At 45.5% G+C, this 26114-nt stretch overlaps 2 protein-coding genes across 9 annotated transcripts; both read left to right on the forward strand.

Moving 5' to 3' along the window:
• The first annotated feature begins 3172 nt into the window (after nt 1-3172).
• Nucleotides 3173-23440, forward strand: agpat3 (1-acylglycerol-3-phosphate O-acyltransferase 3). Of its 8 annotated transcripts, none has more exons than XM_027010184.2 (10): nt 3173-3263; nt 11321-11383; nt 12314-12549; nt 15329-15498; nt 16060-16221; nt 17250-17403; nt 18104-18206; nt 19020-19095; nt 20130-20328; nt 20600-23440. In XM_027010184.2, exons 3-10 carry the CDS (start codon nt 12372-12374, stop codon nt 20689-20691), a joined length of 1134 nt encoding a protein of 377 aa, XP_026865985.2. In that variant the 5' UTR covers nt 3173-3263; nt 11321-11383; nt 12314-12371; the 3' UTR covers nt 20692-23440. The 8 variants fall into 8 exon arrangements, with proteins under 8 accessions (XP_026865985.2, XP_026865983.2, XP_026865984.2 ...); XM_027010182.2 differs by having other exon boundaries at nt 3194-3408; XM_027010183.2 differs by lacking the exon at nt 3173-3263 and adding an exon at nt 3444-3567.
• A 74-nt stretch (nt 23441-23514) lies between these two features.
• On the forward strand, nt 23515-25823 carry dleu7 (deleted in lymphocytic leukemia 7). Its single transcript, XM_027010187.2, has 2 exons — nt 23515-24293; nt 24376-25823. Exons 1-2 carry the CDS (start codon nt 24006-24008, stop codon nt 24580-24582), a joined length of 495 nt encoding a protein of 164 aa, XP_026865988.2. The 5' UTR covers nt 23515-24005; the 3' UTR covers nt 24583-25823.
• Nucleotides 25824-26114: the final 291 nt, after the last annotated feature.

Here is a 26114-nt window from a genome sequence, read left to right on the forward strand (position 1 = left end):
TTGATATGAATAATGCATTGTGTGTCTGCGTCTCTAGTCCTTGTCTATTCAGTGACCCTGCTGTACTATGTACTGTGCTGTAGTCTGTCCCCCCCCCGTAGATGTTTGCGATGCAGTGGCATGGGTCCATCACTGCACCCTTCAGAGTGCATGCCTGTCGCCACGTGGCACCCAGCTGCCAAGTAGCGGCGAAGCTGTCTGTTTTGAGCAGGATGACCTGTTGCCAGGGCAACGGTCGGCACTCCCACCCTTAGCTTCAGTATCTTTCTTCTCCTAGAACTCGTCTGCCGCATCTGTGCTTTCCTGTTTATTTAGTTTTTTTGTTTTTGTTTGTTTTGCTTCACATAACTTCTTAATGGGGACAGAAATATATAATAAAATGTTGTAAATGTTTGGTAAAAGTTTATAGTGCTTTATTTTCTGGTTTTGAATATTTTTTAACATGTTATAATGAAGATTGTAGTGTACAAATCCACATTTCTAATATATAAAATGTATGTTATGATGTAATAAAAGGAAAGTAATGATTATATTACATACGTGGTGTGCCACTAAACTAAAGGTACTGGTGGCATGCGTGTGCGCATACCTAAGGGACGTGCAGGGTAAATCTAGATCAATTTAAGTAGACAGGCTAACACCGAGGATGATTCAAGGCAAATTGCATGTAAATTTGATGGTTGTGTATTTAGGGGAGGGTGAAAAATTAATTCACAACTAATATTTTATCCAATGACTGAATAAGAGAACACTTTATTCATCCTGAAGGAAAGGGCAAGGTGCTATATATTATAGCACAATATAGAAATAAGTCATATATCTTTGTAATACAGTAACATTAGGCCTTGTGATGTCTAGTAACTAGCTCATATCAGTAGTAACAATTGCAGTATGAATACTAAAATCAATAATACAAAATACAACTTTTTTTTGGTTAGTTGGGCACAAAGAACAAAAAAAAAACTTTAAAATGAAATAAAAACAATTCTCAGAATAAAGTACAATGGCTAAAGATTATCAAAACTCATTGTACTCCATCTACTTGAGAGCACTGTACCCCCCTTTCCAGAACATCGTGTCTGTTCTTGATCACAGGATGACTGATCTCAGAAGGCTGACGGTGCATTGAGCTGATTGCTGAAATCGAGTAAGTGATGTAGAAAGCAGTCTGGCACCAATGCAGCTCAAAAAACCACTCATACAGGATGCGTAATCTATGTGAATCATTTATGGACTGACGAGGGGCGCATCGGCGATGAAAGTAGTACATGCATGTGTATAAGCCTTCACTAAGGTTCTGAGGAGTCTTAAGTATTTTCTTGGATTAAAGGATTTACACTTACAGCATTTAGCTGATGCTTTTATCCAAAGCAACTTACAATTATGAGTGAATACAACTTGAGTAATTAAGGGTCTCACTCAGGGGTCCAACACTGGCAACTTGGCAGCAGTGGGGCTTGAACCAACAACCTTCTGATTGCTAGTTCAGTACCTTATCCACTGAGCACCCCCTATGGCAAGCCTGTACTATCTGCTTTACTGATGGAGAAGCTACCATGAAAAGAAAAAAAATCACCATAGGACTTTTAGACTAATATTTACAATTAGTTGAACAGTGCACTTATGCTAATACATGACAGTTAATGGTGTGTGTCTTACACATGTAGCCTATGTATAACTCTATTTGTCTGGACTCAAAAGCTAAACAATGTTACCAGAACTGAACCTAGAAGCTTGAATTTGAACATTGTGAGGAAAAGTTCCCAAAACAACAGTTTTGTGGACCAAAATACTAGTTTGGCAGAGTGGATCATAGGCCTAGTTACATATCTGCATACAATTAGTCTGTAATCCAAAGCTATCCAGCCCATAGTGGTCCCGCAGTCAGAAACCAAACTTCAGCGAAGATCTGGAGGACAAACCATGAATGACAGCCAATCTCTAACTGCACCCCTGCCTGGATATTTTCAGACAATGGACCACTTTTAGCTCAGCAAAGACACAGACACATATATAACACTGCTTCTAGCTGACACAATCATACCAGCAAAACACCCGCTACCTGCTACTACCTTTGTAGCTTCACTGGTGTGAAAAAGGGTCCACCACCCATGTGGCATCTGCAATGGTCTTGGAGTCAGAGACTAATGGTTGGACTGGTTGTTGGTGCCATATAGGTTGGTTTGAGTATTTCAGAAACTGCTGATCTCTTGGAGTTTTCACAGTGTCTAGTGTTTGGTGTGAAAAAACTCATGCAGCGAACAGCAGTTTTGCAAGTGGAAACACCTTACCGAGCAGAGAGATACGAGGAGAACGGACCGACTGGTTTGAGCTGACAAAAAGTCCACAGTCACTCAAATAACCATCAAATGATCCAGAAAAGCATCTTGGAACATACAAGTTAATCCTTGATGCAGATGAGCTACAACAACAGAGGACCACATTGGTTTCTACTGGGTTAAGGACAGGAAGCTACAGAGAGCACAAGCTGACAAGAACTGGACCATTGAAAACTGGATAAATGTTGCCTGGCCTGATAAGTTTTGATCTGTGCTGCAGGGTGTTGATTAAAGGGTCAGATTTTGACACAAACAGCATAAATCCAAGGCCCCATCCTGTCTTGTGTCAAAGGTTCAGGCTGGTGGTTGTGGTGGAGTGGGAAATGTTTTCCTCTTTCTTTGCACATTTTAAGCCCCAAATACCAACTGAGCATTGTTCCAATGCCACAGTCTGTGTACTGTTGTGGACAATCATTCCCACTGTGAACTGGTTTCACCTCGCAGGGGATGAAAGACCTCGTTCCAGAATATCCCATTTCTTTTGAAACCTACGCTTCACATATATATATAAAATTTCAGAATGAAATAGGTTTCAGCTGTGCAAACCACGTGTTTATTAGTAATACTTCATTACATAACCTAGAGAAGAAAACAGAATGTATTGCTGATGTATGTATAAGTATAGAATAAAACAGTGCTAGGTTCACCAAAGGAACCGTAAAACAAAGACCACCTTTGAATGGTAGAGCGAGTATTACACTGAATACATTCTCTCGCATATTTAATTTGATCTTAATACTACTATTTTGGGAAAGGGGTCCCAGAACATCCAACTCAAATCATCACAATTTAGTTTTGGCCAACGTCAGTGGGTGCAAAGGTTAAGAGGAATGAGGCTGGAACTGTGCAACGCCGTTATTTCAGGTCGAATAGAGGGAGTGAGAGGACAGGAAGTGCAAAGCATCATATTGCGATGGCGACAAGGTATTGCTGATAACGGACAAAGAGGAAGCGCTCGGCGAAACAGTGCGGATTACCGTCTTGCATATGCTCTTGATCGTTTTGAACCAGAAAGCGCGGACATTCGACTTGGCGCTACCGATGACAGCTTGCACGCTCCAGGAAACGGGTATTTGCTCGTTATTTTTAGACTAACCGTAGCTGGGTAGTCTGCTTGGCGGTACCCGGTTTTCGTCCTGACCAGCTAGCCAGCGTTAAATTGGGGGAGGCAGCCAAATAAACACGCCATGAAGAACTGCCGCCGGCTGCTTTAAGATTCGCTTGCCTGGTGTGTGCGCCGAGCGGTGTTCATAAAAGAAAGCGGTTTTGGTTTGCGTTGCCGACGTCTCCCGCAGGGTGTAGGCGGGTTAGCCGCGACCGTCTGCGGCAGTGTGTTAGCTTCATGCTAACCGACGGGATGAGCGGACGAGCCCTTCGGTTAAGAAGGGTTATACCGGTCTCCATCTCTTCGCTGGACCGAGCAGTGGGGACGGCTGTTATGTTCGTTATTGCTCTGTGGTTTATTCTGCGTTATAAACGAGCCGTAGTGTGTGATGCCTCCTTGACCAGGCGCGCGTCGTTGTCGCGCGAGGCCGGGGTTACTAGAGTTCAAAGATTTGTGGGTCCTCGCGCTCACCGGGCGGAGGAGCGGTGCCTCGGCTGTAGATGGGCTTGTCTCCTAAAAAAACATGATTCATTTCACTAACGTGACCGGAATCACGTTTCAACGGAACATCCTTTATGCTTGTGGTCTAGAGAGCTGTGTGTCGAGATGTTGTATACGCGCCAGTCGCAGTTTGGTTAAAATCCTGACCGCACCATCTGTGCAGTGTCCATATGGCTGCTTGCTAAACGCAGCACCCCGTATCAAGTAGCCGAATACTCAGTAGTTTAGATTTCAATAGCGCGAATCAATAGGTCTTTTGATCCTCTGTAATGGAGTGTGCATGGTTTCTCATCTGCACACTTTAATCTTGACTTTTGTGCGCGCGTGTGTGCCCTCGTCCTTTTTTTTCCCCCACCCGTGGTACCAAGTAGCCTGTCAGGAAAAGGTAATGAGGTAAATAATCTTCCTGCTGATCTCCTCTTCACTGCCTGTAAAGAGTTCTGCCTCACTATAGTAAGTGTTGTGGTATCTGTGATTTTTATCCTGATTTGTATTTGCTGAAAAAGCCTTGGCATTGTCTACATGGCTAGTTTGACACATTGGAGCCCTGTGTTGCTTCATAATGTTCTATGATTCATGAAGAGGGTTACACAGAAGGTAGCCACTGGTTGCAGCGAGTGCTCAGTCAACTGTGGGGTTTGGGCCTTTGTAAACGTAAACCTTTCTAGAGATAATTAGAAAAGCAATATTTTACTTTTTAACCTTAAACTTTCTCTGCCCATTATTGTAGGCTTAGATTGATATGCAAGCAAAAAAAGTCATACCTTTTGTGAATCTGTTTGTATGTTTTCTATGTTTTGACACCCTGTGATTGATTTCATATTCCCATGTGACAATTTTTTATTATCTTACAGTGAAAGTGCGTTTGTAATGGAGTTGCCACGGATTGCTATAAAATGTATGAGTTGTGAGACTCGGTTGGCTAGATGCAAAATGTCTTCTACCATGACCAGCATGAACAGTCATTTAAAGACCATTTTGGGGCTTCAGGTGAAGTGTGTGTGTGTGTGTGTGTGTGTGTGTGTGTGTGTGTTTCACTATGGAGTTGAGGTCTGAACTATACAGTGTTGTCTCTGCTATTTTCATCAGGTGTTTTAGTCAAATCCAAAACTTTGTTCTGTGTATGTGCATGTGCTAAGACAAAATCACCAAACAGTCAGAATCTCAAGATCCAAAGTCCTCCTTTAGGGGTGGACCTGTTAAATCCTGGCACAAAAAAACCTGCAGAATAAGTAATTTAAACACTTACCTAGAGTTTGTGGTACCACATTAATTTGTACATGAGGTGGCTGGGGATTGCTTAAAAGGACAGTGTTTGTCTCAGCATTAGTGTGCGAGATTTGTGTGCTGCCTGCAGTGAGGGAGTCAGTTCCAAGACAAATTTGGTCTCTTTGCAGGTGATGAGTGGTGTTTGATTGTGCTGACCTGTCTTCTTTAAATGTAGCAGTTGTTTTTCAGTCACTGGCAAAGCTCTCAAAGATGGAACCCCCCCCCCCCCCCCCCCCCCCCCGAGTTACGATCACTGTGTACAGAGCATCCTGAATCATTTGTATGCGTGCTCATTCCCGGAGGGTCTCTTGTCATAGAGCGCAACCAGCCTCAGCCTTTGTTCACAGGCCCAACAGACCCACCGAATAGATTCACCAAAGGATGATGACATAAGGCATTCTGGAAACACAATAATCCATATTTATAGAGACAGACTAAGCCTATACAAAGGGCACTCCTATATACACCCCAAATGACTGTATTGGGCTATTAATTGTATTTATTTTTAATCCGAGATTAAATGTAATGTGTGGTCCAAAAAGGTTTTGGTTTTGGGATATGTTTTTGGGATGGCTTTCCTCTGAGCATAGGCTGTACAGTGTACGTGCAAACTAAGGCTCGATGTGCTGGGAACGTTGATTGATTGGCCACAGTGATTCCACCAATCACAGTCGCGAGTCAGTTCACCTGTGATGCTGCCTGGCTAAAGCTAGTTTCTCAAAAATGAAGGGCGCTAGCATGGATATATTTAATCAATACCGTGAAATAACACTTAACTGCATAGTTAGCTAGGATGGTAACTTGGCTTCGCCAGATTAGCCTGTAATGCCAAGCCGATAGCCAACCTTAACGGCGGAGTTCTCTCTTACCTGTACGTGCGGCTCTCTGCGCAGCACTGTCCGCACTAATGTTAGTTTAGAGGTTGGAGCCTAACGCGAATACAAAGAATATCAAAAATGAAATTGAGCTCAGAAGGCCAAGCTTGAAAGATTCATAACTAAAAGAATATTTGGAGTAGAGCTCTAGGATTTTGCACGGTCTCAAGAATTGAATAGAAGTTTTTGCATTTTTTTTTCCTTCTCTTTCAAGAAAATCCCTGACATGAACTGGAAGGTCTAGGTGAGTTGGCATGGAATTACCCATATTTTAATTTTTTAAAAATATTTCTCCTTTTCTGTCATTTGCCTACTGGACACCATACTTTGGAACTCCCACCCATTGATCCTCTGTTCTGGGAGTTACAGACAAACACGGATCCTCATAGCGCAGTCTTGGCTTTCAAGCATGCGCGGTCCCTTTAGGAACAGTTACGGTAAATGGGTAAAGGACTGCGAGCTGGTTCTGCGGCTCTTGTTGGTGTCGTTGCAGGGAGTGGTGTGTCTGGAATAGGCCAGGAGGCAAGAAAGCGAGAGAATAATGAGCTAGAGAGAGAGAGGGGAAAATCGTGCTGCATGCTGGTCTCTTGCATTCTTTTTGGCTTTGGTCAGTAGAACCAGTGTAATTGCGTCTCCAGGCACAATTCTACCTGTACCTCTTCCACATAGTTGAGGCTGACCTGAACCTAGGTTCCTTGGTTGCCCTTGGATACTCAAAAGAGAGATCACACGTCTGCTCTGAGGCACTGTAGTGTAGGGGACATTGACCTTCCACGTTTTCTATCACTCCCGTTGCCCTTGTTTGATATCGTATCCACGGAGAGCAGCAAGAAAGTTTTAGTTTCAGGTCAGCTTCACTCAGTCGCTGAATTGATCGCAGTGGCTCCGCCTTCCTAGGCTGGGCCCCACCCCTTCTCGCCTTGCCTCAGGTTGACGTAAATGCGAGGTGACTTATCCAGAGTGCTGCTTCATCTCCCTAATCGCCACCCATCTAATCCTGCCAGGATTAGCAAGAGACGAGGATGCACCGCATGCCGAAAGGTTTCCCTGTCCCTTTTAAAAGGCTGCCCCTTTGTCCAGTGCACACTGTCCAGCCAGTTCCAAGATGTTTGCTGGGCACGCCCATAAGGAGCGGAGCTGGTATCTTGCGTCGACAGCTGGGCAGGGTTTGAGCGTGTTTTTGTCCCATGGCTCAGAAGATCCCTGTCCCCCTCACGTTCTGCTGATGGGACGAGTTGGAGCATTGTCTGTGCCTCATGTATATGGGGTGCTGATTAGTTTTTGCTGATGTCGTCATAATCGCAGCCCCTCCCGGTCGGATTAGCAGTAGCATGGGTTGCCTGCCAGGCAGGCACTGGGTAGCCCTTCTGGAAACAAAAGCCTGTGGGGAGAAAAAAGGCATTTGAAAAGAAAGTTTGAGGTACATTTTTAGCTTCTGGAGTTCACTTTGGAAGTTTGGATTTTGTTGGGCGAACAGAAGTCTTCCCAGTTACCTGGTCTTCAGACCAGTCCTGTGCCATTACTCTTTGTTCTGTGTTGTTGGGGAGAGCACGAGCCCACCGTGAAGATGCAGAACCAGGGAGCCGTGATGGTCTTTATGGGGATCTGTGGGGCGCTGGTGGTCATGGCAGTGGTCTACTATGTCTACTGGTAGGTGGTCATTAGGACAGCACCATGAACAAGCCACCCATTGCCTGGATTATGTACTCCTGAGGGTACCCTTGAGGGGACAGTGTTTCTGCGTGTACAGCTGAGCTTCTGGGGTCGGTGTGGCTCATAATATTTAATCCTCTTTATATTTTCATGCAAACTTTTTAAGATAAGTGGTTTAGTGGCTTGTTGAGCTTGGCCAGTGTGTTTGATGAATATCAGGCTGTTTTGGCTTACAATGAGAGTGTCTGGGTTTTGTAAAGAGGTCCATTGCTTGCTTGCAGCTGTTTCCCCCTAAGCAGTATGATCTCTCTCTCCGTCTCTTCCTTTGTGTGCCCAAGTTCCTTGTTTAATTAAAAAAAAAAAAAAAAAAGCGCTACAGTATTGTGGAGAAGCTCGATGGCCGTGAATCAGATAGCTTCTCTCAGTGAAACCGATCTCCCAGCGCGCAGACTGTTCTCTACACGATGTCCTGGTTCGGATCTTTAGTAGTAGGTGTCATTTTCCATAGTTCGTGGCGAAGCAGCTTGATCGGCCAGGCTGTTTATTTTTCCTATGATAAAGTTTGATAATTTAATTGATTTATTATTCGTTTACGACGGGGAGGAGGGGCAATGACCGACCTCTTTTTCGGCAGAGTTTCCTTGCGAGAACAAAAGGAGTCGTAGCGGGCCGGGCTCTCTGCGTGCGCCGTAGCCTTTGGCCTGTCCCGGGACAGTGTCTGCCAGTGGGTGTTGCTCCTCCTGCTGTTTCTGGCACAACCAGCCGGGACGCCGAAGGTGGTGCTGGTGGTGGTGTTGGCCAGCCTGCGTGACGCTACCGTTCACTAGCATACAACTGCCCGTTGGAAGAAAAATGATGTAGGTGAGGGGGTGTGTGTCTGCTAAACCTTGGCGTCTTGTGCAAGGCTAAATGATTACTCGAAGCGATACTGAAATCGCGATTTAGAAGAATGCAGTTTTCATCACAGCTGCTGTTTTGATATTTTATACAGAATGTTTTCAAGATTTTGAATAATACTTACTTCAAGTTTCAAGTTTGGTTTATTTGTCACATACATGGTCATACACAGTATAACTCGCAGTGAAATGGTTGAGAGTGCTCTGTCCAAACTGAGGAAAAGAAAACAGGGGTGCATAGAGAAATATAGATATTCTACATATGTGAAATATAAATATATAAATATAAATGTGTATATATATATATATATATACATAGAATATATATATACATATATTTATTCTATGTATGTACAAAATATATTAACAATATATGTATATTATGATTATATACACAATGTATATGGTTGTGTGTATATGTACACAATGTACAGAATGTACAGATCCGTTTTGTAGAGTAACAACATATTTACAGTTGTGTTACAAGGTAATTGAAATATATATACATACAGTTAGACAGTTATGTTACATGGTGGTGGTGGTCCCCACAGTTTATCAGTTTCAGGGCCCGAATGGCCTGTGGGAAGAAGCTCCTCTTCAGCCTCTCTGTCTTGGTCTTCAGGGAGTGAAAGCGCCTCCCTGACCTCAACAGAGAGAAGAGTCTATTGTTGGGATGGGTGGGGTCCTTCACAATCCTCCTGGCCTTGGTCTGGCACCACTTGTAGTAGATGGTCTGCAGGTCAGGAATTTCCGTGTGAGTGATGCGCTCTGCTGAACGCATGATTTCATCTTACTAATATGTTAGTGTAGGAACAAGTTTGCTAGGTGTTGGATCCTGTCTGAATCTTAAATTTGCACTTGGAGTTTAGTTGTTATGGGAACTTTTATATAACTTAAATTGCAATATCAGTACTGCTCAAAACAATCATGAAAATTTTCCTTGAATCCTTCAGCCCTTGCCTTGTGTTTCCAAATACTTAGGACTAACATATTCTCCATATTTTGGCACATCATAACAAGAAGATTGATTTGGTTTGAGTATTGTAGCAGCCCGAGGATATTGTACTGTAGCTGGGGGGCTGGTTTTGTATGAACAGGTGAGATGGTGTGGTGTTAGCATTACCAGAGATCCCTTCCCTGGAGCATGAGACTTTGGTGACCTCAAAAGACAGGGTGTGGCAGCGTGTGAGTGTGTGTGAGAAGAGAGTGTGAGGGAGCAAAACGAGAGAGAGGGGGTTCTGGAGGGCTGCGTTTGTGCTTGGGGCGGCCCAAACGCACAGAGAGAGAGGTGGTGTGTTTCGACATCTCACTCTCCATCTCCCCGCACGTCTCGTTCACTCCTCTCCGACCAACAGATGCCCTCTGCCTTAAGCAGATCTCCAGGCGTTAAGAGTCCTCGGCGTTGGCCCTCTCGCTCCGCCTGCCTTATCGCCTCCCGTCTGCCCGCGTTGCACTCAACACGCTCCCGCGGCGTTTCCGCGCGCACGGAGCGTCCTGCGCGAGCCGCGGGGTTTGCGGCGCACCACGGAAACGGTGGGAAAGGAGCCCAGAGCCTTCCTGTCCGTCACGGTGCAGGAGACAAAAGTGGGAGGGTACGAGGGACTCGCCTTGACTCGATTGTCCTCTCCACACCGACATCTCGCCCCTGGGAGTAGGGAGGGTTTCCCAGCCCTCGCCAAGGGTCAGCTGGGTTGAAGGAGAACGCTGAACATGTGCAGGGCTGGAAGTGAGAGGCTCTGTTTTTTGTTGGTTTTTTGTTTGTTTGTTTGTTTGTTTGTTTTTTTCTTTTTCTTTTTTTCCTCAGAACTGCTGAGTGTGAAGTGAGGTGTGGTAACTGGACTGTCTCAGCCTCATCTGCAGTGTGAGTGCGGTAATGACAGAGCTAGCACACTGGTAGAAAAGCCAGCAAAGTGACAGTGACTCAAACCGCAGAAACGGGCAGAAGAACCCCTAATCCCAGCTACCACGCTGTCCCGCCTGAATCGGGGTAGGTTCCGTGCTTATGCTACGCGTTTAAGAGAGAACGTACTGTAGAGCCCTTTTGGCTCCAAGCTTCTGGGGTCAAGGTCAGAGCTGGTGTTGGCTTGGTTCAGGCAGGCCATGTGTGAATGGTAAGCACCAGTCAGTTTGCTACGTGTGCACCGCGCAGTGTGAAAGAGGGGCACGGAGCTCGAGAGACAGAGTGAAGTGTGGGAGGAGCCGGGGGGTATTGTTGGCGCTGTCCCAGCTGGGTGAAAGTTCAGATGTGTATGCATGAGGCAGAGAGGGACAGAAGCACCAGGGTATTAGGGGGCCATGGTGTGCCCGCCCCCCCCCCCCCCCCCCCCACCTACAGGCACGGTGGGGAATACGTTGCCTTAGCGCTCCCAGATTTCCTGGTGGATCGGTGCTCTTGTGCAAAGCAGAGGGTGGAGTCTCTTTTCTGGTGAGTCCAGCAGCGAAACGGTGTCTGCGGATCACCTGGAGGCAGGGGGCGGGACAGCAGCCAGGGGGAGGAGCGCCAAGGCTGCTGCAGTCACCGCATGCCAGGGGCTCGGACGTGTTAAAAATAAGCGGTGGCATATTTTCTCTTATACACGCGCCCTCGTCACGGCCTGAATGAACCGCGGGGGGGAACTGATAGGTGCAGGCTGCAGATAAATGATTCCACAGCGAACGTTCCGTCATCTCTCTTTCTCGCAGGTCTGTGGTCTTGAGTGAGGGGCCGTGCAGAAGGGGACTGTAGGAACAGAAGAGCTGACGCTGGTAAGTCGGAGTAGGCTTCCCCGCTGTGTTGAGCGCGCGTGCTCTCGCGCTCTCTCTCTGTGTCGGATCCCGAAGGTCTCTGCAGACTCTCTCGCCTCCGCCGTAGCCTCAGAGCGGCACTTCCTCAGGCAGATCTTTCTGTTCTTTAGTGTTTGAAAGTCTTTGTGGTCTTTCCTGCCTCTGAACTCACAAAATCACAACCTCTCGCTCTCTCTCTCTCTCTCTCTCTAAGCTCACAGCATTCTAGAAGTCTGTGAGCGTTTGCTGATTTTGACATGTTAAGAGACTAATTTCTTTTTTGCTAAGATTTGCATGTGTAACTTTCAGATTCGTTGAGTGTGCGACATTCACAAAAAGTGATATCTCAATATTTTCTGGGAATTTCTTGATGATAATTGGATATTATCAAATATCTGACAGCGTCACTCAAACTGTCTACTTCCAACTGCGTATATGGTCTGGAAAAAAAAATAGACAGAAATATAATTTTAAACTTTCTTGATGCTTTTTATTGACATTATTAGTTACTTCATGCCTAAGCCAGGACTTTGGGTCAAGCATCTAACATTAGTTAATATTGGACAGTTTGCTAATAGACATGCAATCAGAACACTGTTTAATAGTCAATACTTCTGTAGTGAATTAAATGCCGATTATTTTCCATCTAAATACAAAATTGCAGCATTGTTTGTTTTAAAAGCTCCCCCTATTCTCCCAGTTCTTATGACACGTGCTGCTTGCACACATTACACTATTCATGTTACCCATGTTGATTTGATGATGTAAAGTTCAGTGACTACACCCATATGTGCTCACGGTCAACTACAAACAGTCGACTACAAACTCGCTCACGTGTGCACACACACGCTCTTGCGCTCTCTCTCTCTCTCTCTCTCTCTCTCTCTCTCTCTCTCTCTCTCTCTCTGGCAGGTGTGCGTGCGCCCGTGCGTGCGTGTGTGTGTGCGCGTGTGTGTGTGTGTGAGGCGTCATGGGTGTGTTGGCCTGGCTGAAGAGCCAGTTCATTCTGCAGCTCCTCATCGGGTTTGTGTTCGTGGTCAGCGGCCTGATCATCAACTTCATCCAGCTCTGCAGCTGTGTGATCTGGCCCGTGAACCAGCGGCTGTACCGCAGGATCAACACTCGTCTCTCCTACTCGCTCTGGAGCCGTGAGTACCGGGGCCGTGTGCCTGGGATGGTGCCTAAACAATGTCAAGTTTGAAATAAGTATATATTCATTCAGAAATAAGGCTGTTATTACACTTGAAATATGTACCCACTCGGTTCCAAAATGTACAGATTTCTTGTTTATATTGGGCCTCAGGAATATAATTCTTCAGTGTCCAGCAATAATCTGCCAACATAAATCCTCCATTTCCATATTGCACCTCAGTGTCTTTTGTACAGCAAAAATACATGAACAAACCTAAAAAATATACAAATGTCCAAAAGTCAACATCTAAAATTTATTTCCACAAAATATCATACACAAACACTGTAAGAGGGGTGTGGGTGGGTGTGTGGGTGGGCGCGTGTTAATGACAACTGTGGTGCCACTGTTTTTTAATCTGAATTCATGCTGTGACCCGATATTCAAAATGTGATCATTAAACGAGATCATTTAAAAAACAGCAAAAAACACAAAGATGAAAACACATAACGAGAAAGCTATTAGAAAAGAAAGGTGGTGATATCGCTTGATATTGTAACGTGAAGTGGGTTGAGGCAGGACACACGTGCGGTGAGGAGCCTTGTTTATTTATGGCAAATCCTTTCCCATTAACCTTAATACAGTCCATAGTCAGATAACTGTTAGAGAAAGACATATAGCCAGAAAACACAGTTAAACAAACTGTAACAAGGAGACACAAAACGAAACACGATTACAGTGGCCGACAGTAGAAGCCGGTTAGACGAGGTACAAGTACTCGGATCAGAAGGAAAAGAGACGGAGGTGCAGACGATGAAGGGCGGGGACATGCAAAACAGGAGATGGGGGACGACAACAAAATTAGAATAAAAACAAAGCCACATGGAGCTTAGCACAGTGGGAACACTGACGTTAAAGGGAGAAACTACGACTGATGTGGAATTGAAAAGTCGGATGTGGGAAAAATTCATGTGAAGTGAACACCGTCAAGTCAGTTGCAACCAAAAATACCAGCAGCGTAAATTTGTTCCAGCACATGGCTCATGACACACACTGCACTCCAACATCTAAAACATCTGCTAAAACAGTTACTGGCTGCTTCGTTCTCTAATGCTGCTCCATATGACATGAGCACTTGGCTGAAATGACTGATGATGTAGCATTTCACAACAGGACGAATTATCGACAATCATCTTTGAATGGATATTGCTGAAAATAAACTTTCAAATGGTTTCTTACATTGCTTTTATACTTGCATAAATGTTATACTTTATAATTAACTTGGAGTTGTGCAGGTATACGGATTTTTAAAAGAAAGCAGTTTGTGTATAGATTGCGGTGGTTATTTTTGCACGTTCAAAGTCCATTCTAATTTTTTAAAAGAAACTTTGTGGAATTGTCATTTTCTAGTTGCATTATGTGAGTTCTAAAAACATTTTAATCATAACTGAGAGTTGTCCATAAGTTTGAAAGAATCACTATTTAATTTTTTTTGCAGTATCGACCAGCCTTACCATATTTTATTAGTAACACAATTTACATGATTGTTGATTCTAATGTAATTACACACATATACATCCTGTGCCTAATGGTTTGGAGTTTCACATTTAGCCCAGCCATCTCACTCCATAACATTTGCAAACTCTTCACTGGGCTCACCAGGTAGGCACCTCCTTTTATCAGTGCCTCACTGAATTAAACCCACAACACCTCCCGAAGGCTCCCAGGTGTGGTACCCCCCCCCCCCCAAGCTCACTTCTAAACCAATTACACACGCAACCTTTTTAGACGTAAAGCCGTATTGGCCTCCCTGGTGGCAGTGAGTGTAAGCCCGATGAATAAGGCCATACGCAGCCTCACTGGCACCATTAATACTTGCTCAGTGTTACCGGTTCCAACCGGATCCACCTTTCTAGACACGCCAGTGACACGACACAGTGGTCCACTCAGCTGTCCAGTCCTCCACATGCGTAACACTGAACACCTCGACCGTCCTGCTTTTATAACGCGTTTCCCCAGCGAGCCGGTGCTCTCCTCATCCACAGCCACTCGCCAGCCCGTTCAGCTACTTCAGATAACTCCATCACAGCTTCCTTTAGTTTACAGCCTCTGAAGCTAAGCTCAACAAGCAAGGATGTGACAAACCTCCTAGCACCTGTCTACCCTGGCCTTATATACGCCCATCACCCACATTTCCACACCTCAGGCACCAAGTCCGCTGCGTGCTCCAGTGGCACCAGTCACTCTGTAAAACGAACTATCCGTTTACTTTCGCTGCACGCCGCCATATCCGGCCTCAGCGTAGTTGAAGCAATACGCTGTCCTGCTGCCGGGCAGAGGGTAGCATCGATGACAGGCCCGCGCAGGGGGTTCGGGTGCGAAACCCCTGATGACCCAGTCACACAGTGCTTTGTGGCACATTGTGCCAGTTGTGACAGCCTGAGCAAAGACGTGGAGGTGTTTAGCGTTGGTGCTGTGCAGCGGGGTTCTTTTTTTCTTTCGTGACGGAATAAAAGATTTGGAAACAGTGCTGTGCGTGATGTGAGCATACTGTAACAAAAAATAGGAGTGACGGGGAAATTCTCGAAACATTCGGATTCAGCATGCAAAAAAACATTACGCATGAAATCAAATGTTAACCAATGTTATGCCTAAACAAACAAAATAATAACTAATATCATCACAAGGGAGACACTAAGGACACACAACCAAGACACAATTAAGAAGCTGAGACTGTACCTACGAATGACCTTTTGATGGACTCAAATGAGTTTTTCCCTCTGCTCTCTTTCTCTCAGAGTTGGTGATGCTTTTGGAATGGTGGTCAGGAACAGAGTGTACGCTGTACACTGACCACGCCACGGTGGATAAGTTTGGCAAAGAACATGTCATCATCACCCTCAACCACAACTTTGAAATTGACTTCCTGTGTGGCTGGACCATGTGCGAGCGGTACGGTGTTTTGGGGGTGAGTACACTACGAGTTTGTGGGCTTGCGACCTCCACCCTGTAACGTTCAGGAAGCTGATGCCTCGTGAAACCCTGTGGGGACGGGCCGGACAGCGTTAACCGAATGAGATCATGGCCCTCGTCGGTTTCCTTTTATAGATGATGTTTTCACTTGTTGTAAGAGCACACAGCTTAAGTCTGAGGATAGATCGTCCTGTGATCAACCATCTCAAGCCTGAAGGTCAAATCGGTGGTTTCTCCCTCTTTCCTCTTCTCACTCTCTCTATTCAGTTCAGTAAGCTTTTTGGCATTCAGTCGTTCACTAATATTGACATTCAGTAATATTTTAATTTAGTAATATATTCACTAGTATTAGCATGACCATTTCATTTACATATTGCCTGGTCAGTGTTGAGACAAAAAGAGTGAACATTTACAATACTAACAAAAAGAAGAACTCTGCTGTATGCTGTGAATATTTAACATGCAATGAACCAGTCTTGCGCTCTCTGTCTATCACTGTCTGTCTGTGTCTCTTCTCTTCCCTTCTGCTCCGTTTCCTGGTGGTTGTTTCTCCCAGAGCTCCAAGGTTCTGGCGAAGCATGAGCTGCTGAAAGTGCCTCTGATTGGATGGACCTGGTACTTCCTGGAGATCGTGTTCTGCAAGAGAAAGTGGGAGGAAGACAGGGAGACCGTGTTCAAGGGGCTCCGCCAGCTCAGGGACTACCCCGAATACATGTGGGTGAGTGACTCCGGGGACCCGTCATGCCACTTACCTGGGTAACAAACAGGACTCCCGCCCGTTGTTCTGCAGCAGTGCTGGGAAAAGAAAGAGAATTGTAACTGTCTTGCATTTCAGAGTGACCAACTAACTGGATAATTTGCTAAAGTGTGTCTGTGTGTTGTTTTGTTTTGTTTTTTTGTAGTCTTTGGTTCGCAACAATGTTTTTTATGATAGGAAAACATCTTGGATAATGTGTGGGAGACTTTAGGAACTGTATAATTCAAGTTGCCTGTGAATGGTCTGGTCCAAGTGGTGAAGTGTCTAAGTAGGGAGGTACAGGCAGAGGCGCTCCGGAGTGGCTGGCAGATATGCTCAGTCATTCTGCAATAACCGGAATGCACGTTGAGATACGTTTCATTTTGGGTTTTCGTTTTCTTTTTGTCCGCTGAATTTCTTTTCTTTCTTTTGTAACTTCATTTCAAATTCAATTTTTCTGTGTCTCTATGGCACGATGCCCCCCGTCACTGGACATCTGGGGGGGGGGAAACAAACCATAACGTTTATAAAGAGACCTGCGTAAATAATTTGATGCTGGATAAGACTGACCAGTTATCGAGACCTCCCATCTACCATAATCTCTCTCTCTCTGTGTGTGTGTGTGTGTGCGTGTGTGTGTGCGTGTGTGTGTGTGTGCGTGTGTGTGTGTGTGCGTGTGTGTGTGTGTGCGTGTGTGTGCGTGTGTGTGCGTGCGTGTGTGTGCGTGTGTGTGTGTGTGCGTGTGTGTGTGTGCGTGCGTGTGTGTGCGTGCGTGTGTGTGCGTGCGTGTGTGTGCGTGCGTGTGTGTGCGTGTGTGCGTGTGTGCGTGTGTGCGTGTGTGCGTGTGTGTGCGTGTGTGCGTGCGTGCGTGCGCGTGTGTGCGTGCGCGTGTGTGCGTGCGCGTGTGTGCGTGCGCGTGTGTGCGTGCGCGTGTGTGCGTGCGCGTGTGTGTGTGTGCGTGTGTGTGTGTGCGTGCGTGCGTGTGCGTGCGTGCGCGTGTGTTCCTGTAGTTCTTGTTGTACTGTGAAGGGACCCGGTTCACGCAGAAGAAGCACCAGATCAGCATGCAGGTGGCGGAGAGTAAAGGCTTGCCCAAGCTGAAGTACCACCTACTGCCTCGCACCAAGGGCTTCACTACCACCATGCAGTGTCTGAAGGGAACGGGTCAGATCGCACGCACACACACACACACACCACACACACACACACACCACACACACCACACACACACACACACCACACGCACGCACGCACACACACGCGCACACACACACACCACACACCACACACACACACACACGCGCACGCGCACACACACACGCGCACACACACACACACACCACACACACACACACACCACACACACGCACGCACACACACACACGCATGCGCGCACACACACACACACACCACACACACACACCACACACACACACCACACGCACACACGCACACCACACACACACGCGCACACGCACGCACACACACACGCACACCACACACACACACGCACGCACACACGCACGCACACACGCACGCACACACACGCGCACACGCACGCACACACACACGCACACCACACACGCACACACGCACGCACACACGCACGCACACACACACACACCACACACGCACGCACACTCGCACACGCACGCACACGCACACCCTCGCACGCACGCACGCACGCACACACACACACACACACACACACACACCACACACACACACTCTAATTCATTCAAGCACCGCATCATTTGCATACATTGTTTTCTACCGGGTCGACACGCCCGTGTCGGCGTGAACACTCGCGCGGCGGTTGCGCCCGTCTGCTCTAACCCTCTCGCGCGCGCCTGTTGGTTTGCAGTCAAAGCTGTGTACGACGTCACGCTGAACTTCAAAGATAAGGAGAACCCCACACTGCTGGGCATCGTCAGCGGCAAGAAGTACCGAGCCGACATGTGTGTGCGGTTAGTGCGCTCCCTCCAGAGAACCGCCCCGAGTCCTGAGTTTACACCATGACACACGGGATAGATTCAGACGGAACCTTTTAGTATCTGTGTTTGGATTTAAATCTATGCACCTATTTAAATAAATGCACATATTGAATTGATAAATTGATTCGTTAATTAAAAAGAGTACAAAGGTACGAAGGATATCGTTTCTTTTCCTTAGCAGGGGATGCAGATATTGTTGACGCTGATGGCGGTTTACTTTTGTTTTGCTCTCTGTTTTGCTGCCAGTCCAGTCACTTACTCAGTGCTGATTTCAAAACAAAATATTTATGGAGAAAGATAGACCCTCTATATAATCAGTAAAAAGTGTCTTCTGTCAGCTCATTCGTGCAGCGTGGTACCATCTTACTTCACTGCTTAACTCAGCAGAGATAATGCCCACTGCAGGCAAACTCCCAAGCTTAAAAACTCTCCACGTATTGAAGGTGGGGGACCACTTAACAGAGGCCAAACGCTGCCCCTGGCGGCTGTTATAACGCAGAACGTCGCAGCTCCCGGTCAAAGGGCGACATCAAGCAATGTTTTCCATTCACAGAGAGGTGTCGTATTTTACGCTAAAATAAGAGACTTGCACATTCAGCCTTCACACACGATGTTCTGCGTAATTAGTAACTCCGCCTGCAGCATAGTCCTAACACGTACTGCTCCTCTGTCCCCTCTGATACCGCCAGTACCCGCCGCCTTCGTGGAGTAATGCTGCCCTCTAGTGGCGTGGAGCACTAACGGTTTGTTTGGTTTGTTTTTTTGGTTTGTTTTCCTGACCGATAGCCGTTTCCCAGTAGAGGAGATCCCCGATGATGAGAAGGAGTGCGCTGACTGGCTCCACAAGCTCTACCAGGAGAAGGTCAGACGTCTTTCTAGTATCTGACGGAAGTCATTGGGACGGCTTGTAATTTCTCATATTGCGCTTGTCTGAAATGTTTCTAATTCAGTTGACATTTCTCATCTGACTAATAATAGATTGATTTTTTTTTTAAAAATGGTTTAGTTCAGTCATTGCCCAGCTGGTCATTAACATTGGGGCTGTGAAGTTAATGCTTCAATACAGGCAAGATATCTAGTGTAGTGTGTGTAAGTGTACGTGTAGGTTTTTCCCCCTGATTATTTTAAATTAGACTTCCCTGTTCAACTTGCTTGCATCTCCTCATGACCACTGGGGCTTAATGGCTACCACAGGGTTAAATCCCACTTGGAAGTAACTATGCTACATGCTTCTATGCACTATGGATACAGCATTCCCAAAGAGGCTTGGCATCTGCAGAGCATAGTTAGTAGAGAATAAAGCCTCACTTTATAACGATTGCTTAGCTCATCCCTGCTGGTGTTGAACTCGCCCGTGTTCATCAGTAGCTGACGTGCTCAAATGCAGACATGTTTGGCTGTAAAGGGAAGTTCAGAAATTCTTAAAATGAAGACAGTATCATTGGGACATGTGCCGAAAGTACTGCTTTCGTTTTAAGTTAATACTGGGACTTAGCATTTATTTTTGGATTAACTTTTCTCATGCGATTCTACTTAGGATAAAAATGTGCTTGTCATTCAACATGTACATATTTTAATAGTCTTTATTTAAATAGTAGCTAATGTATAATATACAAAGAATTGAGCTCAACAAGATATTTAGTCAATATGTAAAACCGCTAGCTACTAAATCTCCACAGCTAGGTACTAGGAGGTCTGTTAAGGCAATGTGTGTCAAAAAAAGAAGTACTTGAAAAGAAAAGGGCAAAAAAAAAGACGATGTAGGTAGAGACTCCCAGATGTGAGAGTCAAGAGTGGAGCTACCAGAGCAGTGGGTTTGAAGCCCACGTGCTGGTCTGGGCTCCTGGGAGCCCGCGTGCTGATGCTGCTGGTCTGGGCTCCTGGGTGTGTTGGCAGGATGCGCTGCAGGAGCTTTACGAGAAGGAGGGCCGCTTCCCCGGACCCACCATCAAGCCCAAGCGCCGCCTGTGGACACTGCTCAACTTCCTGTTCTGGGCCACGCTGCTGCTCTCGCCGCTCATCAACTTCGCCTGGGACGTCTTCATCAGCGGCTCGCCCCTCCTCATCGTCGGCTTCCTGCTCTTCCTAATTATTGGTCAGCACCTTTTTAAAAAAAAAAACAACAAAAAAAGTTTTTCCCAGCCCTGTATGTATATAGAGTGTGTGGCCTACTGCAGATGAGTGTTTAGTATACACATACCTGTACTCATTCAGACCGTGAAACTACTGTACATGTTGGTATTAAACTAATCGTGTTTTTTTTTTTTTAAGGAAGACCCAAGATTTATTCTGAATGTCTCATTATATTTGTGATCTTCACTTTGATTTCTCTCTTTCTCGCTCTCTCGCTCGCTCTCTCTCTCCAGCCTCTGTAGCTGTGCGCCGTCTCATTGGTGTAACAGAAGTGAAGAAAACTGGATCCAGCTACGGAAACACGGAAGCCAAGAAGGAGAACTAGACACTTCCCCGCTGGTCCATCCACCCGGGGCCACTTTGCAGTAGCTCAGGCATGGGGTTGCTCGCCTGTGCAGTCATCCTCCTTTTTAACAATTAAAAAAAAAATCTGAAAATATTAATATAAATAGTTAAAACAAAAGTCAACAAGGCACGTGGGGTTTGGGAAATCTAGTTAATTCTAAATTTATAAGATAGAGTAACATTAATTTTGATGATTGTTGAGAACAAAGTGAGACAAGGGGGGGCGAAAATAAACAACAAACCGAAAAACCCCACATACCAGTATGAGATCCTGAGTGAGGCTCATCTCCCTTGGTTGCTAAGAGTGGAGATGGCAACCTTAACTGAACAAGGACATGGCACCGAAAGGGTTACTGGCATCTTGCTCCTCCCCTCCTTAGCTCCGCCCTTGTCACTAGTTTAAGACCCAGCCTCCTCAGGGGTGTCCACACAGCCACATAGTTTGAATTGTTCCATTGCAACCACTTCCTGTCCCAGATGCTCGAGTTCCTGTCCATCAATCTATGTACTCCTCCTCTGAGAAGTGTGCCTCTGTTGTGTTTCTCTGCACGGCTACCCGGCTCTCCCGCCATTCACTCTCCAGCTTTGATGGACTTCTCGAGATGCTACAACGCATCATTCCCCATCCTCCATTTTTCCAGGTTTCGGGGAAAGCACTTGGCTCGGAGCCACAAACGAGAACTTGGACTGCATTTGTTCGGCGCCAGCACGGACTTACGTGGTTGTTTTGTCTGGGCCAGCCAAGCCCATGTGACCATCCTGCTACTGAGTTAGTCGGGTAACTTTGGTGCACTGAGAAAGTCCTTGGTCTGTTTGTTACTAATGTAGTCAGTAAGCATTGATATGCAATGATTAACAGCAGGTTTGCTGTTTAACATGCAGTGTTGATACTTGAATTCAATGAGAAGAGAAGAGTCCCCAGTGGCAAGCAGATCTGTCTAGTGATTCATTTTCCTTTGCTCTGGGGGTAGTGTAGTGCAAGAAGACGGGTGACGGGTTTAATCTCGTTCTGTGTAAATCTAACAAGATCACGTGGGTTTATGTACATGAGCCCACAAGAAATGATTTGTGGCATGACTGACTGAATGAACATAAATTAACTCTAGGTTAGGTCTGTAAACATTATGGTAACTGTTGATTACTTGAAGATGGTTAGTGCAGAACACCTGTAATGTTGTTGGGGGTTTTTTTGTGTGTGTGTGTGTGTGTGTGTGTGTGTGTGTGTGTGTGTGTGTGTGTGTGTGTGTGTAAAATGTTTTCTAACCAACAGTAATGTATAGGTTAAATGGGGCTGATTTGGGGGCACCCTAGACCAAGTGGATAATCGCAAAAGGTCATATTCAATCCAGTTTCCTTCCGATTCTGTAGTCCGTTCACTGAGACACAGCTGTGTAGCACATGCGATTGTTAGTCCTTTTGGCTGCATTGAGTTGTAAATAAATTTCAGGAATTTCTCCTGAGTGTTGACAGTACTCCAGTAACTGTTTCCAGTAAGCATTTAGCAATAGCAGGGGTTTTGAAGGGAAGGAAATTAAAATGTCACCATTGTAGCAGTGCTCTGTCAATCACTCACACATGCTCCCGCCTCACAGTAGTCCAAACAGCAAGGAATTTTCCTATTCGCATTCTCATATCATTACCCAAAGGCTGTTTGTGTTCACCGGTTGAGCATTACGCTACCTTGAATTGAACCGTGCCACCCCGTTTTTCGTTTGTTTCAGGGAGGGTTGTGTGTTTTGTTTGCCGCCCAGATCTATATAAGCCTTAAGAGAATAGCGCAGCTGCTTTGTTTAGTGTGTTCATATAGCGAACCCTTTAACTTCTTAACTAAAAGATACATTTAGGTCTCGGAGACTAAGGGGTGCCTTGAGCCGTGCAAGTTTTGTTGAGATATCTATGCATCATGTGTTGTGTTGTCTTTCAATCTGTTCAGATGGTATAAACGCTTTCTGCTGTTGTACATGTCGTTCGTACAGGCGTCTTTCATGCCGAAGATCTGTGCTATGGGGGTGACGCAGAGGTCACCCGGCAGTGTGGCCTGCAGTTGGCCCTTAAGGTCGTAGTTCATTTATGAAATGCATGTCATGCTTTGACCCAGTTCAACCCCTGAAGGAGCGACGGTGGACCTATGAAAAGGAGAGTAGTGTCATTCTGTTTTGTTTTGTTTTTTTGCAAATGCATTAGTGGTTAGAAAAGATATCAACCCAATGTTACTTACCCTTTTTCCCCTCTTTAAACACCATGACACATCGGGACTAGAGTGCAGTGTAAGTAGGGGGAATTGTGCGCTAGTTTTCCTTTTTTAAGCACTGGTGTATGCAGTGGCTTCATATCAAAGGCATTTTTCACGAACACTCCAGGATTGAAAGTGCTGAGCTAGTTAGGCTTTCCCCTTTGCCCCGACGGAAAACTGTCAACAAGCAAAACGGGCCAAGAATCAGCAGTTTTTACTGCGAGACGCTTTGCGAAAACGGCCTCTCAGTCGACTCGAGTGTGAGTCTGTGCGAGAAGAAAAAAAATATTTTAAAAGGAGTGTTTTTCACAGGGATTTCTGTAGTGTGTATGTTGAAACACCCTCCATACTAAGTTCTGTATTAGGGAGAGTTACCATGTCAATGGGATTGCATATAAATATTTAAAAAAAATATAGTCCATTAAAATCTCCATTTTTTTCCCCCCTCCTTTTTTGTATTATCTACCAAACCAATTAAATAATTCCGTACATGCTAGACATTGGTGTGGTTTCAACTTATTCTTAAGAAAAGGGTGCGCTTTACTGCGACGTTCTTTCCGTATAGTTCAGATGTTGAGTATTGCGCTGCGTTTCTTTTACTGACTGAAACCGCGACAGGCTCACGACCAGATTGGCGCTGCCAAATGCACTACAACCCTCTATCTCAACGGAATGGCGCAAAATCATTTGGGACGTGAGACACCGGCCAACGTGTTGGCCTTTTGATATGCACTAGGCCTAACGTCATTCGGTTTAATTAAGGATATCATGGGTTTAGACAACCTGACTGATTTTGTCATGAACCTGACGCTTGAGATCCGGTCAGGTGATTCCAGCGCTAAGTCAATCCGTCTATTTGGATGCCTCGTCAGTAAACTTCTTGACCGAGTTCACGTTTGCTTCCACCAAACGCCGACAACGGGAGAGCACAAGGTGCCGAAAGACCAAGATCGGAGGTTATTATAGAGATTAGAATATAATGGTCGCCTAAAAAGAAACTTTTCAGCCCTTTTCCCGAGGACGCACCGGCGGTTTGCTGACAGGTGCGAGGTAGCTGCAGCATGGACGCCCCGGCGCTCAGGTACCAGATGGAAGCGCTGACGCTTCTTCGGGAGCTGGACGGACACGGCGAGGTCCGCAGTGCCGCGGAAGGTGCTGGCCGGACCCGCGGTCACGTCTCCGGGGATTACGCGGTCAAAAGCAACGCTGCTCGGACGCGGACTGTTGCAGAGAGGGCCAGAGCAAGTATGTTTTCGCGTTTGGTAGAAATACTATCGCAGATAATCGCGATAGAGCAAGAGCTAATGCGGAATCTATCGGATGGTCTGAGAAAGTTCCTTCGTCGCAAGGTAAGATGCTGCAAATTCGCTGTCGCGGTAGCTGTTCGTGGGCTGTCGTGGCGGTAGTTTATTTTCTGTTTTCCTATCTCAGGATAATATCGACCTGAAGAACATATGCTTGAGAATGGCTCTCGGCGAAGCTGGCTATCAGTCGGACAAGGATTTGAGGGAGCTCCGAGTCTGTCTGCAGCTCATCGTCAGCGGCTTGCTTTCATCTGTGCGCGACGAAAACGCTTCATTGTCCTCCGGGGCAGTTGGAAGGCTTGCAGACATATCTATCACATTTCCTGACGTTTGATTAGCCGTATAATCCGGAGTTGACCTTTTCTCCAAAGGATGCATATGTAGCACGGGAATTGGCACACCCGGATCTTTATCAGGATACTGGATTTGGCGGACTAATTGTGAAACTAGAAACTACCTCAAAGGATTGAACCAGTAACGACGCTTTCGGTTTTTACTCAGAACTGAAGAACGTTAACGGGATTATATTATATAATATTATATTATAAGGACCTGGTTTGGAAACTTGTTCATGCTGTTGACATTCACGCGTGAAGGTCATGAGGACGACACGTCCCCAAACAATACCAGAGGTGTCTGTGTCGGTGCAGCTAATGCTGACCCAAGACATTTCCCTATGTGTTTAAGAACAATGTTATACTAACAGGCTCTTGTTTGACCCGTCCAAGAGTTTGTGATGTCGTCAAACGGCATACTTGTAATGCCTTTCTTCTTAGCAGGCAGTTTTACAAGTGGAACAGGTTTAGTAGGTCTTAACTGAGGGTGCAAATACATAGCTGACAAAGCAAAAATCTTAATGGTCAGGACTGAAAGTACGCAACACACCACCCAGTGAAAGTTTTTGGTTAACATAGACACTCAGATTAATGAAGGGATAGTTTTCCATACAGGCCTACAGACCAGTGCAGTCATTCCTGAACCTGCCCCTGCCAGGGTAGAGCTTTGTGCTAAACTGTAATTTTCATGGAGAATTTCAGGACCTGCTGTAACCCAACTATGAAAAAAATTCTGGATAATCTGTTTCTAAAAATAGCTCAGATAGTGTATTAACAGCTGGGCTGTGGGGTTATGTTTGCAGGACAGGATTACTGAGTTTTATTTTAATGGATCTATTTTAAGTATTAAGTACATTTTCATAACCTGTGAAATGTTATGGGTTTATGTATGGAATTGGTTAAAGAATGATCTATTAAAGTAGTATTTATACACAGTTTCAGATGGTACTGTGCCAGTTTGTGAGAGAAAACATAATGGGAGCAGGTGTTCCCTGAGGAATTAATGGAAGATGTAATGATGGTGTTAAATGTGGTGTTAGCTCTGTGTTCTCCAATAAATATACTCTGCTGTATTTGGTGTCTCTCAGAGGAAAATGTGTTTGTATTTATATATATGTTTTTTGCTTGTTCTATGTTTAATATGTGCTGTGACCTATGTCTCATCATCTTGAGAGAACTTTCACTATTTTATACAGTGTTATATATTTAGGACATTTAATAAATGAAGACTACTAAAGTATTTTGCTATTTTCATCACTTGACACTGTTGGTACCCTGTGATAGTTGTGATGTGGGTAGTCGTAGTCACTAGATGGCACTACAAACTAGCTCTTTCAACCGAAAATTGAAGCCCGAGAAAAATAGTTACCCCGTGGTTTTATGCTGCATGTTTAATAATTTGCCGAGTAGTTTCGATCAAATTTAAAATACAAAAAAAGAATCAGTTGCTTTAATAGAAATGTCCTTATCTATGCTTCTTGATTTTGCATCACTAAACCCGGACTTTCTGCTTTCGAATCAAGCTCCCTTT

The sequence above is a fragment of the Electrophorus electricus genome, chromosome 16, assembly GCF_013358815.1.
Source record: "Electrophorus electricus isolate fEleEle1 chromosome 16, fEleEle1.pri, whole genome shotgun sequence".
NCBI lineage: Eukaryota > Metazoa > Chordata > Actinopteri > Gymnotiformes > Gymnotidae > Electrophorus > Electrophorus electricus.

What these genes read in the sequence shown, in the direction of transcription:
- agpat3 (XM_027010184.2), top strand. Translation starts at nt 12,372, where the DNA reads ATGGGTGTGTTGGCCTGGCTGAAGAGCCAGTTCATTCTGCAGCTCCTC. An exon ending in GCAGTGTCTGAAGGGAACGG is followed by an intron (nt 17,404 to 18,103) that starts GTCAGATCGCAC and finishes GTTGGTTTGCAG; the next exon opens with TCAAAGCTGTGTACGACGTC. An exon ending in CGAGCCGACATGTGTGTGCG is followed by an intron (nt 18,207 to 19,019) that starts GTTAGTGCGCTC and finishes CCTGACCGATAG; the next exon opens with CCGTTTCCCAGTAGAGGAGA.
- dleu7 (XM_027010187.2), top strand. Translation starts at nt 24,006, where the DNA reads ATGGACGCCCCGGCGCTCAGGTACCAGATGGAAGCGCTGACGCTTCTT. An exon ending in GAAAGTTCCTTCGTCGCAAG is followed by an intron (nt 24,294 to 24,375) that starts GTAAGATGCTGC and finishes TTCCTATCTCAG; the next exon opens with GATAATATCGACCTGAAGAA.